This window comes from Macaca mulatta, chromosome 3 (genome assembly GCF_049350105.2).
Source record: "Macaca mulatta isolate MMU2019108-1 chromosome 3, T2T-MMU8v2.0, whole genome shotgun sequence".
NCBI classification, from domain to species: domain Eukaryota; kingdom Metazoa; phylum Chordata; class Mammalia; order Primates; family Cercopithecidae; genus Macaca; species Macaca mulatta.
The window spans coordinates 160,721,660-160,736,956 of record NC_133408.1 but is presented as its reverse complement, the minus strand read 5'-3'; the positions used below and the strand labels follow the sequence as shown (position 1 = coordinate 160,736,956).

At 37.7% G+C, this 15,297-nt stretch overlaps 1 protein-coding gene across 4 annotated transcripts in view; it reads right to left on the bottom strand.

Annotated features, from left to right (window-relative positions):
• ING3 (inhibitor of growth family member 3) overlaps positions 1-15,078 on the bottom strand; it is a 30,227-nt gene extending 15,149 nt beyond the window's left edge. For 2 of the 4 annotated variants that reach the window (XR_003728319.2, XM_015134789.3), the window contains exons 1-4: positions 14,931-15,078; positions 14,620-14,691; positions 12,449-12,549; positions 10,174-10,239 (exon numbers count right to left, since the gene is read on the bottom strand). Coding sequence is in view for 3 of the 4 variants with exons in the window: in XM_015134789.3 (XP_014990275.1) it covers positions 10,174-10,239; positions 12,449-12,549; positions 14,620-14,691; positions 14,931-14,958 (267 nt within the window). In the remaining variant the exon portion in view is untranslated. Of the gene's footprint in view, positions 1-8,824; positions 9,630-10,173; positions 10,240-12,448; positions 12,550-14,619; positions 14,692-14,930 lie in introns of those variants that run through there. The other 2 variants (XM_015134790.3, XM_015134791.3) reach the window with 2 other exon arrangements.
• Between the last annotated feature and the right edge of the window lie 219 nt (positions 15,079-15,297).

The following is a 15,297-nucleotide window of genomic DNA, read 5'->3' as shown; positions in this document are numbered from 1 at the left end:
TGGAAAGTACCACTGACCACAAGAATTAACTTAAGCTATAAAGCACTAGGATATTTAAACAATATTAAACAGCAATAATAAGAGCTGCGAACTTGCCTCAAATCCATCATGTGCATTCCCTCAACCTACATGATTCTGAACGGTTAAAGCACCTCTTACAGCTGATCACCATGTTGTCCCCATAGGCATCAAGCAAAGCAAGGACCTAAGTTACCTCACCCTTCCACAAACATCTGCTTTCATAACACTGATTTACTATAGTAAAGAGGGTACTGATCCAGTTGAGAGATTTTTCCATTAGCCACAGATTCCTAAGACAGGGCTAACCACAGAGTCTAATTATTCATTTTTTTCCCAGTTAATGTCAACAAGTGCTATAAACAAAGTTTCCCTGCCCTATAACCCCAAATCATATCTACAACCCCAAATCATAACAGCTTTAAGTTTAAACTCCTATAATTTTTCTAGCCTCTTTAAAGACAAAGGATATTCTAGCAACATTACTTGTTAACATACTCATGATCACAGCAAATTTAAGTCATACTTGGCCCCTCTGCACAAAAAAAACAACAAATCCTTCATCCTATATTTGCATAGAGCTGTAATCTGTGACTCTTTCTTTTTTGATTCTCTGGTTTTCCAATATTCAAATTTTAAAGTGTATCACGAATGGACCCAAACACAACTAAATACAGCTTTTTTAAAGTCTCTACATGATCTACTGCTTCCAATACAATCAATTTATAAAATTTAGATTTCTAGCTTGCCCTTTCGAAATAGGCAATCAAGTCTGTTCCATTCTAAGTTGAAATTGACAGCAGTAAGTTAAATTTCTATCCATGAAAGGGTCTGGTAATAGCGAGTAAGAGGGTAAATTGGGGAAGAAAAAGAAACCATGATGGCAAAGTATTTCTCAGATGATAGGTCATGAAAATGATTCTTTATATCTCTAAATTACATTTAAACTAGATGAAAATGTGACCTATCGTTATGCTGAAACAAATACTTGAGAGGCTTTAGCATACAACTTTGTCTAATCATCTTCCTGAAAGACAATAAAGACAGGACAGAAATCAAAAGGTCAAACTCACATATTTCCTTAATTAGAGTATCAGATGAAAACTCTCAAATTTATAGGTAAAATGTGCATCTGAAATATAATCATCTCAGGAACAGGCCAGGATATAAAAAAAGAAGCAAGTTCAAGGGTATTGAGCACTGCAAGAGACTGCTAAAATCATTCAAGCATCAACTAAAAGCTCAAATTTTATCAGGGTGTGTATAAATCAACTTTATTAGGTATTGCAATCTAATACATCCTTATGACAGTGACATCTGGCTGAGAAACACAAATAAGTGTTTAACGACTATTTATGAGTATCAGGTTTCTGGAAGAAAATTATTTTAACAGGATAGATTTTGTGTGTGTTAGTCAAATTTCACTAAAATGGCTACTAAAATAAACTGTCAGTTTTACCGGACCCCTAAAACAAATTTCTTCATTTGTTGATAATACGTAGTTTGGTTTATTCCTTAATAAATGAGGTGACCAGTGCAGTGATGGTCATAGAAAAAAAAAAAAGTTTACTACTGGTTTAAAAGTAAATAAAATATTTCAATGAAAAAGATACAATGCAATGCAGTGCCATATAAAACACTGAGGGACAAAATCAAACACAATTACATACTATGGTGACGTACCATAAATTCTGTAAAAGTAATACATGCTTGTCTAAAATTCCTATAATATAATGTTTAAGCAAAGGCATACATACACAAAATCTCCTTTAAGGTCTATACTCCATGCCTCTGTTTAAAGTCCTTCACTGGCTTCCCACTGCTTTAGACTAAGAATCACTCTCCTCCTAGATTGGCTCGCAAGGCCCCCATACCTTAGTTCCTGCCTGCTTCCTTTCACGCTGCTCCTTTCCCGTTACAGACCACAGACCAACCACCCCGGCCTCTCTCTTGGTTCAACATGCCAAGTCTTTTCCACTCCAGACTTTGCACTTGGTATATCACGTGCCTGAAACATTATTCCCTTAGCTTTTCCAACAGGTGGTTCTTTCTCATTTTCCAAGTACCACCTCAAATGTCATTTCCTTAGACTACATTCTTAACAGCCTTCACCAGTTATTCACTTTTCTCTCCCTTTCTCCCCCTTCCTCTCTCCTTTCCACAATGTTTATTTCCTCCTGTGTACTTATCAAAATCTAAAATAGTCTTTATTTAATAGTTTGCCAGGCCGGGCGCAGTGGCTCACACCTGTAATCCCAGCACTTTGGGAAGCTGAGGTGGGCAGATCACCTGAGGTCAGGAGTTCGAGACAGCCTGGCCAACATGGTGAAATGTCATCTCTACTAAAAACACAAAAATTAGCTGGGTGTGGTGGTGCATGCCTGTAATCCCAGCTACTGGCTGTGGCATGAGAATCACTTGAACCCGGGGGGTGGAGGTTGCGGTGAGCTGAGATCGCGCCATTGCACTCCAGCCTGGGCAAAAAGAGTGAAACTCTGTCTCAAAAAACAAACAAACAAACAAAAAACATTTTGCCTCAGCATTGTCTGTGTCATTATTGCCCACCTGCTACCTGTGACTGCTCATAGCTGGAGCTCTATAAACACTTGCTGAATGAATGAAAGTCATACTCTTCCACGTCATACTCTCCCACTATATAAAGTTGTACAAATACAAGTATATCACTGTTTTTTGGGTAAAATATCTCAGAACAGAATTTACTGTAGTTTTACATTTACATTATGTCCCATCCACTCCCCTCTAAAGCAGACTAGTAGTCTCAGTTCTCAGATGTTATATTTTATAGGAATGCCATTTCTATTATTTATCAACTTACATTTGGATGTTTACTATTGTTATTTCAGGGAGAATAACTAATTTGACAGGGTAACTCCATTTAGTGACCTCCCAATTGAACAAGTCAGTAATTCCCTTATATCTGACTCTAATTACATGTAAGGGTAATAATGTAAATTTCTTTCCCTCAGGCATAAAGTGCCCAAATATTACAAGACGCTGTGTTGATATGTGCTACACAAAGCACAAGTTTTCCAGGAAGGTACATAATTGTTTTTGACATTTTGGTAATTATGTATTCATAAGTGATGTTAGTATTTTACTTATATTTGTAGTATCAAATTAGTAAGTTCTCCTCTTAAACATATTTCATCTAAAAATTTACTTAGTATGCAGGTATTGTAAAAATCGTGAAGGCATGAAAGAGATGACTAAGGTTTGGAAGACACTGGATTAGATTACCTTGGAAACCTTTGTCTTTCTCTTCATTGTTCACTTAATCTACTATGTCAGGCTCTCAGGGTACAGAATGACCAAAAACCTCACCTACCCTCAGACCCCTTGGTCAGGAGAGCTAATATTTTTTATTTTATTAAAAAAAAAAAAAAATGGCCGGGTGCGGTGGCTCACGCCTGTAATCTCAGCGCTTTGGGAGGCCGAGGTGGGTGAATCACCTGAGGTCAGGAGTTTGAGACCAGCCTGACCAACATGGTGAAACCCTGTCTCTACTAAATATACAAAAATTAGCTAGGGGTGGTGGTGTACGCCTGTAATCCTAGCTCCTCAGGAGAATGAGGGAAGAGAATTGCTTGAACCCGAGAGGCGGAGGTTATAGTGAGCTGAGATTGCGCCATTGGACTCCAGCCTGGGCGCAAGCCAAAACTCCATCTCAAAAAAAAAAAAATGATTTTTTTAGGGAATATGTTAACTGGAGGCCCAATATTTTCATTACTTTGAATAGTAAAATTTACTTCACTGTTTAATAAATCTGTTTTTTCATTAAAGGGGGGCTCTTTTAAAACAAACAAATTAAAACTAGGAAGGAAAAAGTATTATAAAGTTGAAGATATTTTTAGTTAAAATGCTCAAAACATACATATTACTTATTACTATAAGTTTTTATTGCAAAAAATATTCCCTTTACTGAATGCTCATCTGCAAATCCTGTTTTACAAGAACTTTCAAAATGAACTCATGTATCAGAAAAGGAAATCGATCCAAATTGAAGACAGTAACAAAATTATGAGAGCAATTTAGTAAGAGGGAAACCAAAAAGATTGGAGCAAAGAAAAGGATCATAAGATTGGGTGTTTTGTCTCTCAAAGTGATGCTATAAAGGAAACTAATTTCACCTGAATTATGTATTACTTCTTGAAGTCATGCCTTGAAAAGAAGTAGCTATTGTATACTGCAGTCTGTCCTCGTCTGTCCATCAAAACCGAACCAATCTCAGCATACTCTAGTACCCTGGAGAAACTGCTTCCCAACGAAAATACATCTCCACCAACAATAGCAGCATTAAACTCTCTCACCAAGACTCCTAACTTGGGGGTCATGTTAGTGCTTTTTCTTCTCTATTAACATATTCAGGTGATTTTTGCTCAACAAATATTTACTGAAGAACAGCTATGTTAGGTTCTGAAGACACTAAAATAAAAATACACAGTTCCTGACATTTATACTAGGGAAGACAAACACAAAAGCAAAGGTAAATGTATAATTACAATGTTATTTGATCAATAATAACATCACTTCAGTAAGACTGATTTGGAGGCTGATATGTCTGAGGACAGGGTAGAGCACAAACTGCTAATTAGCTGCATAGTTTCTATTCTCCCCTTCTTTCTGATAGAACTTCACCTATCTGGGGTAATCATGTAGCTAGAGGGAGCCAATAAGATGGCAGTAAGTAAGATTTTCAGGAAGACTCCTTCAAAGAGCTGACTAAACTACAAAATGTACCCTTCTGAGTAATCCCCTACTGTAAGTCTTCTTCCTGTCCAGAATGGATGGTGGAACAGATTAGAAGCAGCCTGGGACAGTGATTGCGTTGGGGTGGCCATACAAACCCTGGTGTGCCTCCTCCAACAGGTATTTTATATGAGGGAAAAATAAATGCATTTGTAAATACCACTCTTACATGCCTTTCCTGTCATAAGCTGTCAAATATCTTCTCCTAGATATAAATGATATGAATATCAAGGTTATCAAGACTATGTTAATAAAGAGGCATGTGTAGGATTATGAAGGATAGGGAAAAGGTTACCAAGCAAACAGGAAAAAGAAACTCATCCCAGTCAGGAAGAGTCATGCAGACACAGTATATTCACCACGGTCGGGCACATGGATGGTGGTGAGGGACAGAGGACAACAAAGAGATGCAGTTAGAGATCTGGCAGAAACCAAATCAAGAACTTTCTACATGGCATGATCAAACAAGTCAGTAGCAAAATGCTTAAGAATTTCAGGCTGGGTGCAGTGGCCCACACCTGTGATCCCAGCACTGTGGGAGGCCAAAGCCTCCCACTTGAGCCCAGGAGTTCAAGACCAACCCTGAGGGCAACATAGGAAGCCCTCATCTCTACAAAAAATACAAAAATTAGCCAGGCATAGCGGCAAGTGTCTGTAGTACGAGCACCTGGGAGGCTTGAGCCTGGGAGGCGGAGGTTGCAGTGACCTGAGATTGTGCCACTGCACTCCAGCCTGGCTAACAGAGCAAGGCTCTGCCTTGAAAAAAAAAACAAAAAAAGAAAAAAAAAATTAACAAGGAGACAGCACGCTTAAATGTGTATTTTAGGAAAACAGTGATAAATCAAAGGCAGAAAAACCATTTAGAAAAGCTATTATAGTTGGGTGAGAGACGAAGAGTACTTGAGGGGACAGACACTAGAAAATGACATAAGATAATTTTCTAGGGTGAAAGACAATGTTCCATATCTTGATTGGGGTACTGGTCTGTCAAAATGTCAATTGTACACTTAGGACATGTACATATATTATCTATAATTACATTTCTTTTTTAAGTACTTGAACTACAGCAATGGTGAAGAAAGGACAATTAGAGGTATTTATAAAGTAAAATGAACAACACATGGTGATTAACTAAATGTGAGGAAGTTAGTGACAAGGAGTATAGGGTGACTTTCAGTGCCCTAATCTGAATGACTACAAGGTCAGTGCCCCGTCTGAGATTTAGAAACAAAAAGTTGGTGGTGGGACAGGAAAGGGTAGTTAGAGAAGAAAAAGGAGATGCTTTTTCTCCTAATAATCTATTAGAAATTCTGAAACAGATTTATTAGAATTTCTCCTAATAAATCTGTTTTTTCATTAAAGGGGGGCTCTTTTAAAACAAACAAATTAAAACTAGGAAGGAAAAAGTATTATAAAGTTGAAGATATTTTTAGTTAAAATGCTCAAAACATACATATTACTTATTACTATAAGTTTTTATTGCAAAAAATATTCCCTTTACTGAATGCTCATCTGCAAATCCTGTTTTGAAATTCTGAAACAGAATTTCAAAACACTGAGTTCTAGGGTCTGGGAATATTCAGATAAGATTAAAAGACTCAAAAGAAACAGCTTGGGCTTGGATTAATTAAGGAATAATTAATGTATAATTGTTAACACTAACAGAACACATGGAATGGTAATAGAGGAGTGTTTCTCAACTTGGGTGGTGTGCAAAGGTTGGGGATAAAACTGGCATTTGAAAGAACAGGTCTTTAGTGTGTGGAATTTGGTCTTCCTGGCCCTCTTGGCAGGTAGAAGAGGGGAAGAGAATCACCTTCATGTAAGAACCACTTGAAGAGTAAGAAACCACGTAGGTCAAGGATAGAACCCTGAGGAACACCATCATTATAGGCTGAATCCAAGAAGGAGACTAAGGAAGGACACAAAGGTGGGAGCATCCAGAGCAGGCAGTCACATGGTAATACATGATCAAGAATGGCAAGACAAAGTGAATAGCAATAAGCATTAAATTTACCAATACTGTCAGCTAAAAAGAATTGAAGCTGTCTGATGAATTTAGCAATAAAGAATTTACGAAATGAAATTAGAGGTTTGGTAAATAGAACCCCAATTGCCATAAATTTTGTAATAAATCAAAGGTAAGGGAGTGTCCAAGAGTCTGAATGCGAAACTACAGACTACACTGGCTAAAGCAGAGTCATGGTCACGACAGGATTTATATTAGATTGTCTGGGTTCTTTTTAAATATGAGGAAGACCTGAGCATGTTAAAATGCTGTGGTATAGAAGCCAATAGAAAGAAAAGAGGCTAAAGATTAAAAAGAGAAGGCATAAGTGATGAAGCAAAAATGCAGCAAGTAAAAACATGCCCTAAGGCAGCAGCAATGTGGAAGGTACCTATAAGAAAAGAGATCAAGAGTTCAACCAGTCTCTTGACTGAACAGGAAAGGGCTGATAAAATAGGAAGAAATGAAATGTAGATGCAAGAAGTATCAGAGGTAGGGCAGTTCCAAGTGATGATCAGGTTCAGTCTGTGGCAACTGAAGTGGATTAGTATTTACAAAAGCCAAAGAAGTAGATGGCTAGGTAGTATAAGATGATTTCAACAGAGAACTGTGAACCAGATGCCAGTTTTTCAATCTGAGACTCACCTAGAAGCCATTAAATTATAGTGATAAAAGGTAGAGGGCAACTGAGATGATTATCCCTAAGTCTGAAAGAGAAGGGATTTTTTATATTAAGGATATAATGCTCACCTGAAATAGGATTAAAGTATTTAAAAAGAAAGGCAGGGAGGGAGAAAGGGAAAAAGAAAAAATAAATAAAAAGGAAGAGGGTCGAGCAAAGGCGGGTGCAGAAAAAAGGGGTGGGGGAAGAAGAAGAAGACAAAAAGAAGCCTCAGAGATACTAGGGGAGTGAGAGGCAGCAGCTTCAGCTTGGCAGAGTTGAAAGGGAAGCAGTGGCTTCAGGAAACTAGAAAATTCCAGTTCAGGAAATGAGTTGGACTGAGTTCTCAAAGAAGGAGCAAATCCTACTATCTGCCAAACTAATAGCATTATATGTATTTTAATGCAAAGCCTCCAGTAAGGTATAAATTAATATTGCTTTTTTACAGCAGGAAACTAAGGTTCAAGATTAAGTAACTTTTCCAAAGTCATGGTGTCAGTCAAATGGCTGAGCTAGGGTTTGATCTCATGTCTGCATGGATCCATTATGGACACGTGCTTTCGGTTACATTTCTTATGTTTTATTAAATTTACCACCTCGCCTTTGTAATTTCACTCTCTAGCCTTGGTAATCTATCCCTTCTCAATTAATTTCTGAATTTGTACTTTCCTTCTGTTTATGTCATTATCTCTGAGTGAAATGCTTTCCCCTCAATACCTAATTCAGCACCCCGACTTTCTAAACAAACTCTGTTCAAAACTCTTCCTATATCCTCTAAGAAATCAATAAGTAACTCTGCATGACTTACTTCAATGTTTTTTAGCAGACACCCCTTAATATTCAACTGTGTTAATGTTTATTACATGTTTCTGTATAGGTTCTCCATTTTAGTTTGCAGGTATGTCTGCCCCACTACAGTAGTTTACAGACACCTTGAGGACAAAAGCCATTTCTAGTATTTACTTTTTTTTTGAGATGGAGTCTTGCTCTGTCGCCCAGGCTGGAGTGCAGTGGCACAATCTCGGCTCACTGCAAGCTCCGCCTCCTGGGTTCACGCCATTCTCCTGCCTCAGCCTCCTGAGTAGCTGGGACTACAGGCGCCCGCCACCACGCCCAGCTAATTTTTTTGTATTTTTAGTAGAGACAGGGTTTCACCATGTTTGCCAGGATGGTCACCATCTCCTGACCTCGTGATCCGCCCACCTAGGCCTCCCAAAGTGCTGGGATTACAGGTGTGAGCCACCGCACCCGGCCTAGTATTATTTGCTTCTTATTCCTCCATTATACCCAGGTACAACTCCCTTTTTTCAGGCACAGAGTGGATGAACAGTGTGGTTTATAAGTAAGAGATGAATACACACACACACATATTTAAAAAGCATATATTTATATTTTTTCTAAATACACAAAATATCTTTAGTAAAGGTCTAACAAGCAGTAAAACAACAAAAGAATAAACAAAACAAAGAATAGAACCAAAGAGCTATATGAATTAAAAGGCAGGCAGTCTCTAAATAAGGACTGATACATACAGTCATTAAATATGAGGAAGAATGTTACTAAACAAATCAGTCTAGATTCAAATGTTAATGACTTTTTCTAAGTTTATAGACATAATTAAAGACTGAAACAATTAAGAACTTTTTTTGTTTTTATTCTACAGTAAATCAAGCTACAGCCTATTCTACCTATCTTTAAGCAGTGTCTTTTATGAAATTTTTTTCAGAATAACTGTATGAACAAAAGAGCCCAGGTTATTAGTGCCATTAAAATGTGTGTACTGCATAAAAACAAATAAACATTTTCCATGGCTCTACATGACACATGTTTTCAAGGTTGGTACAAGCATTTACAATTCACACCATATGTGGTGTTCACCTTTTATCTTGTGTCTTGCTCACCAGTGACATTTTATTTACCCGTACTTGTTCAGTAATAAATCTGTACCCAGGAAAGACAACATACGTATGAAATCTATACACTGAAGTTAGCCAAAAGTGAGCTTGTTTTCTGCTTTAATTTACTTTAATGCAAAAACAGAAATGACTATTTCTTAAAGTATGTATTTTAGGAGAAGATGTTTCAAATGAAAAAGAACACCATAATTGCATCAATATGAGAAATAGTGAATATTCTATCTATCTTCTTGGTGTTTTCAATCTTTTAGAAGTGCTGCTGCAAAAAAAGAATCTTGTTTAAAGTTTGTCATCTTGTATTGCGTAAACAACTGACACAGCTGTTACATACTATCTATTAACATCACTCACATAAACACTGATTCAAATGATTCTTCTTCATTTCAACCAGACTACCAACAACTCTTGTCAAGGCAGTCTTCTCAGGTGTATTTTACCACAGAAACAATCTCAAAATGATGTGTGAGGTAAGTAAACACACTACCTTAAGAAGACAAGGATTAGGAAAATAAAGTTAAACATTAATTCTTGTTTAAAAAATATCTAACATCAGAAACCACCTTACCGCAGTGTAGACTTGCTAAAATGTACAGTTCTTACCACATTCACTAACACTGTGGACTCTGACTTTTCCACAAAGAAACCATAAAATAATGGACACTGAAATGTCAAATTGGATGTGATCAAGAAAGCAATACTTGAGTTTTAGTTGCTTCTTCCTACTACACTTAAGCCAATACAATTTAAGACATAATCTATTATCCAAGTACTTATGACACAGTATGCACATTACTTTTACTTACCAAGTCATATATCTGGTTTGCCAACTGAACCTTCTCATCTGCATCTTCCAAAGCTTTATAGTAGTCCTGAATGAAAACATTTTCATTTCAAAAATAAATTAATTCTTTAAAAATATTCATATGCAGGACATACAACTGCATTTTCATTATCATACCTTGTTATCACAGTCATCCTACCTTAGTAATAAAAAACCTGTTAGAGGCCAGGAATGGTGGCTCACGCCTGTAATCCCAACACTTTGGGAGGCCAAGGAGGACGGATGACTTGAGGTCAGGAGTTCAAGACCAGCCTGGCCAACATGGCAAAACCCCATCACTACTAAAAATACAAAAATTAGCCGGGCATGGTGGTGGGCGCCTGTAATCCCAGCTACTCGGGAGGCTGAGGCACAAGAATTGCTTGAACCCAGGAGCCAGAGGTTGCAGTGAGCTAAGATTGGGCCACTGCACTCTGGCCTGGACAACAGAGCGAGACTCTGTCTCAAAAAAACAAAAAACAAAACAAAACAAAAACCTGTTAGAAATAGGGTGGGATGGAAAAGGGTTAGAAATTATGCACAATGGCCAAGAGTAAAAGGGAGATGTTCAGAATTTCTAGAAAGGATATAATTAAAAGCAAATGCCATCGTAAGTCTAGAAAAAGTTATATGAGTTAACAAACAGTATTTAAAATAAAAAGTTAACTAAAATTTATCTAACTTGTAGAGTACATTTGCATTCCATTAAAAAAAATTTGTTAAAGTTCAGCTATTGAAAGGATTCTGATCTGCATTTCCCTATTTTCCAGTTGTTCTATAACTCCCACTTTAAAATAGGTATATATTCATACAACTCAATCTATATTTTAGATTTTGCCTCAACTTATTAAATTATTTTTTTTTAAAAAGAGGGGGAAAGAAGATGATACTATGAATTTCCATGGGGTACTAGACTTCTCAGGGTATACTCAAGGTGCACTCCACCAAAAATTTATTAGGTTAAAGAGATGATTAGTGACTTTGGGATGTGGCTATATCATGTCTATACTCACAAATACATGTCCCTCCAGGTTTCTTCCAAGCTAGGACCACTTCTGTTATAGAGTATCATTTTTTTTTCCCCTAACAGAAATAATCTTCCCTCCATGTGGTAGAATAAATAACAACATTACTACTCAATTTGTAGTTTCCAAATTTCTTTCTTAATTGATCCCCTTTTTTGGGGTTTTTTTTTTTTTTTTGAGACAGAGTCTTACTCTGTCACTCTGTTGCCCAGGCTGTAGCGCAGTGGCACGATCTAGGCTCACTGCAACCTCCACCTCCCGGGTTCAAGTGATTCTCCTGCCTCCGTTTCTCAAGTAGCTGGGATCACAGGCGCCCACTACCACGTCTGGCTAATTTTTGTATTTTTAGTAGAGACAGGGTTTCACCAGGTTGGCTAAGCTGGTCTCGAACTCCTGACCTCAGGTTATCCACCCGCCTCAGCTTCCCAAAGTGCTAGGATTATGGGTGTGAGGCACCAGGTCCGGCCTCTTAGTTGATCCTTGAACAATTCTATGAACACTGGGTTTCGGAAGGCATTATTAGTCAGAAATATCAAGATTTAATGTCACACAGCTAAATAGCAGAGTCATGACCAAACTCAAGTATTTTCAGTTGTTCTTCAAATGTATCCATCCCGGAATGAACTGGATCATATTTGTAAAGCAAACTTTGAGATGTGAGTGTATACTCACTCAGTTCTGGAAGACAGCTATAACCACTATAAAACTAACAAAACCTCAAAGAATTCTATGTTTCCAGACCAATTCACGTGCAAATTTGGAGTTTTTAACTAAAAGGCTTTCTTAAGTTCCTTCTAACTTTTAAGATTTTGTTCTTCTGTGGGTCCACTAATTCAAGTACCTAGCAATATATAAAATATTCTTCAAGGTCTGCTGATGTTTATTTACGCTAGTTTGTGGACAAAACTGGAATACAGTACTCCATCTCTGGAAATGACTCAACATTAATCATACACAACTAGAATAAAACAAATAGAAAAAAAATGTAACTTTTAAATGGTCTGTCACTTTCTAATAGTCACTAATTATTGAAACAATATTTTTAATTACCAAAATGCTTTAATGACTAAAAATCGCTATCTGAAGCTCTAAACCACACTAAATTATTTACATTCTAAAGAGTCATTGATAATATTCCCTTATTTTGATATCCAGATCACTATTTAATTTTGAAATATCTTTTTCAGAGGGTCCCAATATTTCTTGATAAATTATCCAAAGTGTCGCACATACTTTTTTGATGGATGCCATTTGTTCTTCTCTCCATTCAGGTTTATTTTTCTTTGCGTTCATAAAGAATTCACTGACTCTTTGTTCTAGTTGATCCATTGCATCTATGACATAATAAAAAAATCATATTAAATGACCAAATTCATATACTAAATATACATGGTTTGATTTAGGGAGGGAAAAAAATCTGACAATATATACTCTTTCACTTTGCCAGTAACTTAAATATGTTATGCTTTGATTATGTAAATATATAAAGCCTCAATTACCTTCCTTTAAAAAGTTACAATTTTCCTTATTGACAGATTATTTTTGTTTTTGTTATTTCAAAATTTTTTCCAATAGCCAAAGTAGAGTCAACAAAGTAGATCGGCTCTATCCTATAATTTTTGAGCAATACAGCCTTGGGGTCAAAAGCTATAGGTGTTAATCAGACAAATGTACCAAAACACAATGAAAACACCATTAGATAATCCTCACATTTCTTTCAACAAGAAAAAGTGATAAAAAGATTTGGTATAAGGCATTAAACATCTCATCATGTCATATCCCAACTGAAAGTAGTAGGTGCAATCATTTAAACATTAATTCTAGATAAATTTTCCCCAAATTAAGTGCTAAGACTAATCATCTCATTGGATGTCTGCTTAAAAAAAAGGAAAAATTAATAAAAAGGATTCTGTTGTTACGTAAGTTGAGAAAAATCTTTTCATAGCATACTTCTTTTGGAGATTTTCAGTCCACAATAGCCTTTTAAAGACTCTGTGAAGTACTATGGTTAATTTTCAGTATCTTCCTTTGTTTAAATAAGCATTTCTGAATTTATTTGGCACACTGTTCTGTTAATCCATAATATCTATTAACTTCAGAAAATTCGTTACTGTAAAGAAATGCACGTTTAAAAACCCTGTAATATGTATACTGTAAGCCCAAATTATGAGAATTTAAAATTTTAAACAAAATATAAAAATAAATTTAAAATAAGTTACCCTTTATTTAATGCCTACTTTGTATCAGATACTATAAATTCTAATCCATCTGTAATATTTTAAATCCTTAGATGATTCTCTTTTTACAGACAATGAAAGCCCCACACAAGTGGTAATACAGTCAGAGTCAATGAGTAAATTAGTAAAGCCCTAAAACAAACTCAGATCTATCTGACATCCATGTCTATGCTCAGTCCTGCAGAAAATACTTCAGCAAATCTTTAGCATTTCGACTACACTAAAATTAAAATGAATTTGTGAGATAGCTGGAGAACCACACACACAATTCATACTTCATACCACAATCCACTGAACAGAAGGTGGCTTCCATGCCACCACTTTTTATTATGTGCCACCTGAAACTTACTGGAAAAATATACGCATAAACAAAGGGTATAGAAGTGGGTGTGTGGTCACGGGCAGAGAAGACAGGGGCAGTGAAAAGGACAGGTTCTTAGCTGCAGCAAGTGGTCCCTAAGCCACCTATTTATAGTCCTTGCTCTACGAAAGAGTAAAGTTAATTTGGGGAAAAAGTCACAGAGACTACCAAGCTATCACTGAAAGAAAAATAAATGTTCACTAACTGCTAAAATTTTTAGTACAGCACATATGAAACTTTACAGTGAAATCTAATTTCTGTCACTCATTATAACCAAGAAAATGACGATTCTGTTACAATTTAAAATGTACCTTATAATGTGTAACTAAGTTTTCAAAATTTGACATTCGCCAGGGTCTCTAAAGAGCTATATATAACCTGTGCTTCTATGCTCTCCACTCTTGAAAAACTGAATAGGATGAACTTTAAAATAAGTATAAATGCTGAAATCTAAGTTCGATACGAAAAGGCTCAAGACAACATCTCAACATTTATTATGCTGACGTGCATTGAAACATAGATAACTATCTCAATGACGGTAGAGAAATATTTTTTGCACAATCCTACATTCTAGAAAGGAATACACCTGTCCCAATGCCGCCTCCTCTTGCAAAAGCCAGAAAAAAGTAGCATGGGAGGGAAGGAAAAGGCGAGATTCAGGGCTGCCAGTTCTTTTTGACAACTCCTTATGCACTAGCGGAGTGAGCCAGAGGACAGTGAAAGAGCATTAGGCGCTAGCAGTGATGAAAAGCAAGTCTGGCACTGAACGCGCGCAGCCAACATGAAGAGCAGACGCGCCGACTTACTCTGCACCTGCAGGTCCATCTCGCGCATTTCCGTGAAGCGGTCCCGCAGATCCATAGGAAGCTGCTCAATCACTGTCAAAGGGAGAGTCCGTCAGAGGGGCGGGGCCAACGGCGAAATACGCGCTTACGTCACTGCGCGCGTGCGTCAGGGGGGTCGAGGGGGCCGGCAGCCCACAACGAGGCTGCCAGTTACCGTGAGAGAGAAACATCCCCCGCCGCCCCCTCCCTCCCGCCATCTCGCTGCCCGTCCACTCGCGCTCTTGCCCTCCCGCAGGTCCCACCGGCGGCCGCCGCCAGCGCCGCGCACTCACTTTCCAGATAGTCTTCTAGGTACAACATCGCGGCCCTTAGAGCTGAGGGAACAAGGGGGTCCAGGGGTTTATTTGTGTCACTCGCTGTCGCCGGAGTTTTGTCCCTTCCAATATGGCGCCTCCGCTAGCAGCACCCGCTCGACTCCGGCAAAAAAAAAAAAAAGAGAAAAAAAAAAAAACCACTTTGGCGCCTGACGGCGCTTGCCTCACTGCCGCCCGGAACTGCTATTGGTTGGTTAAAGGAATGACGTAAGCCGGCCGGTGTTCGCCCCCGTGCCTTTGTGGGAAATGTAGTTTTCTTCCTGCTGAGCAAGGGTTGGCGCGCTGGCGGCTCCCCTCGTAGAAACTACCAATACCAGGCGCCATT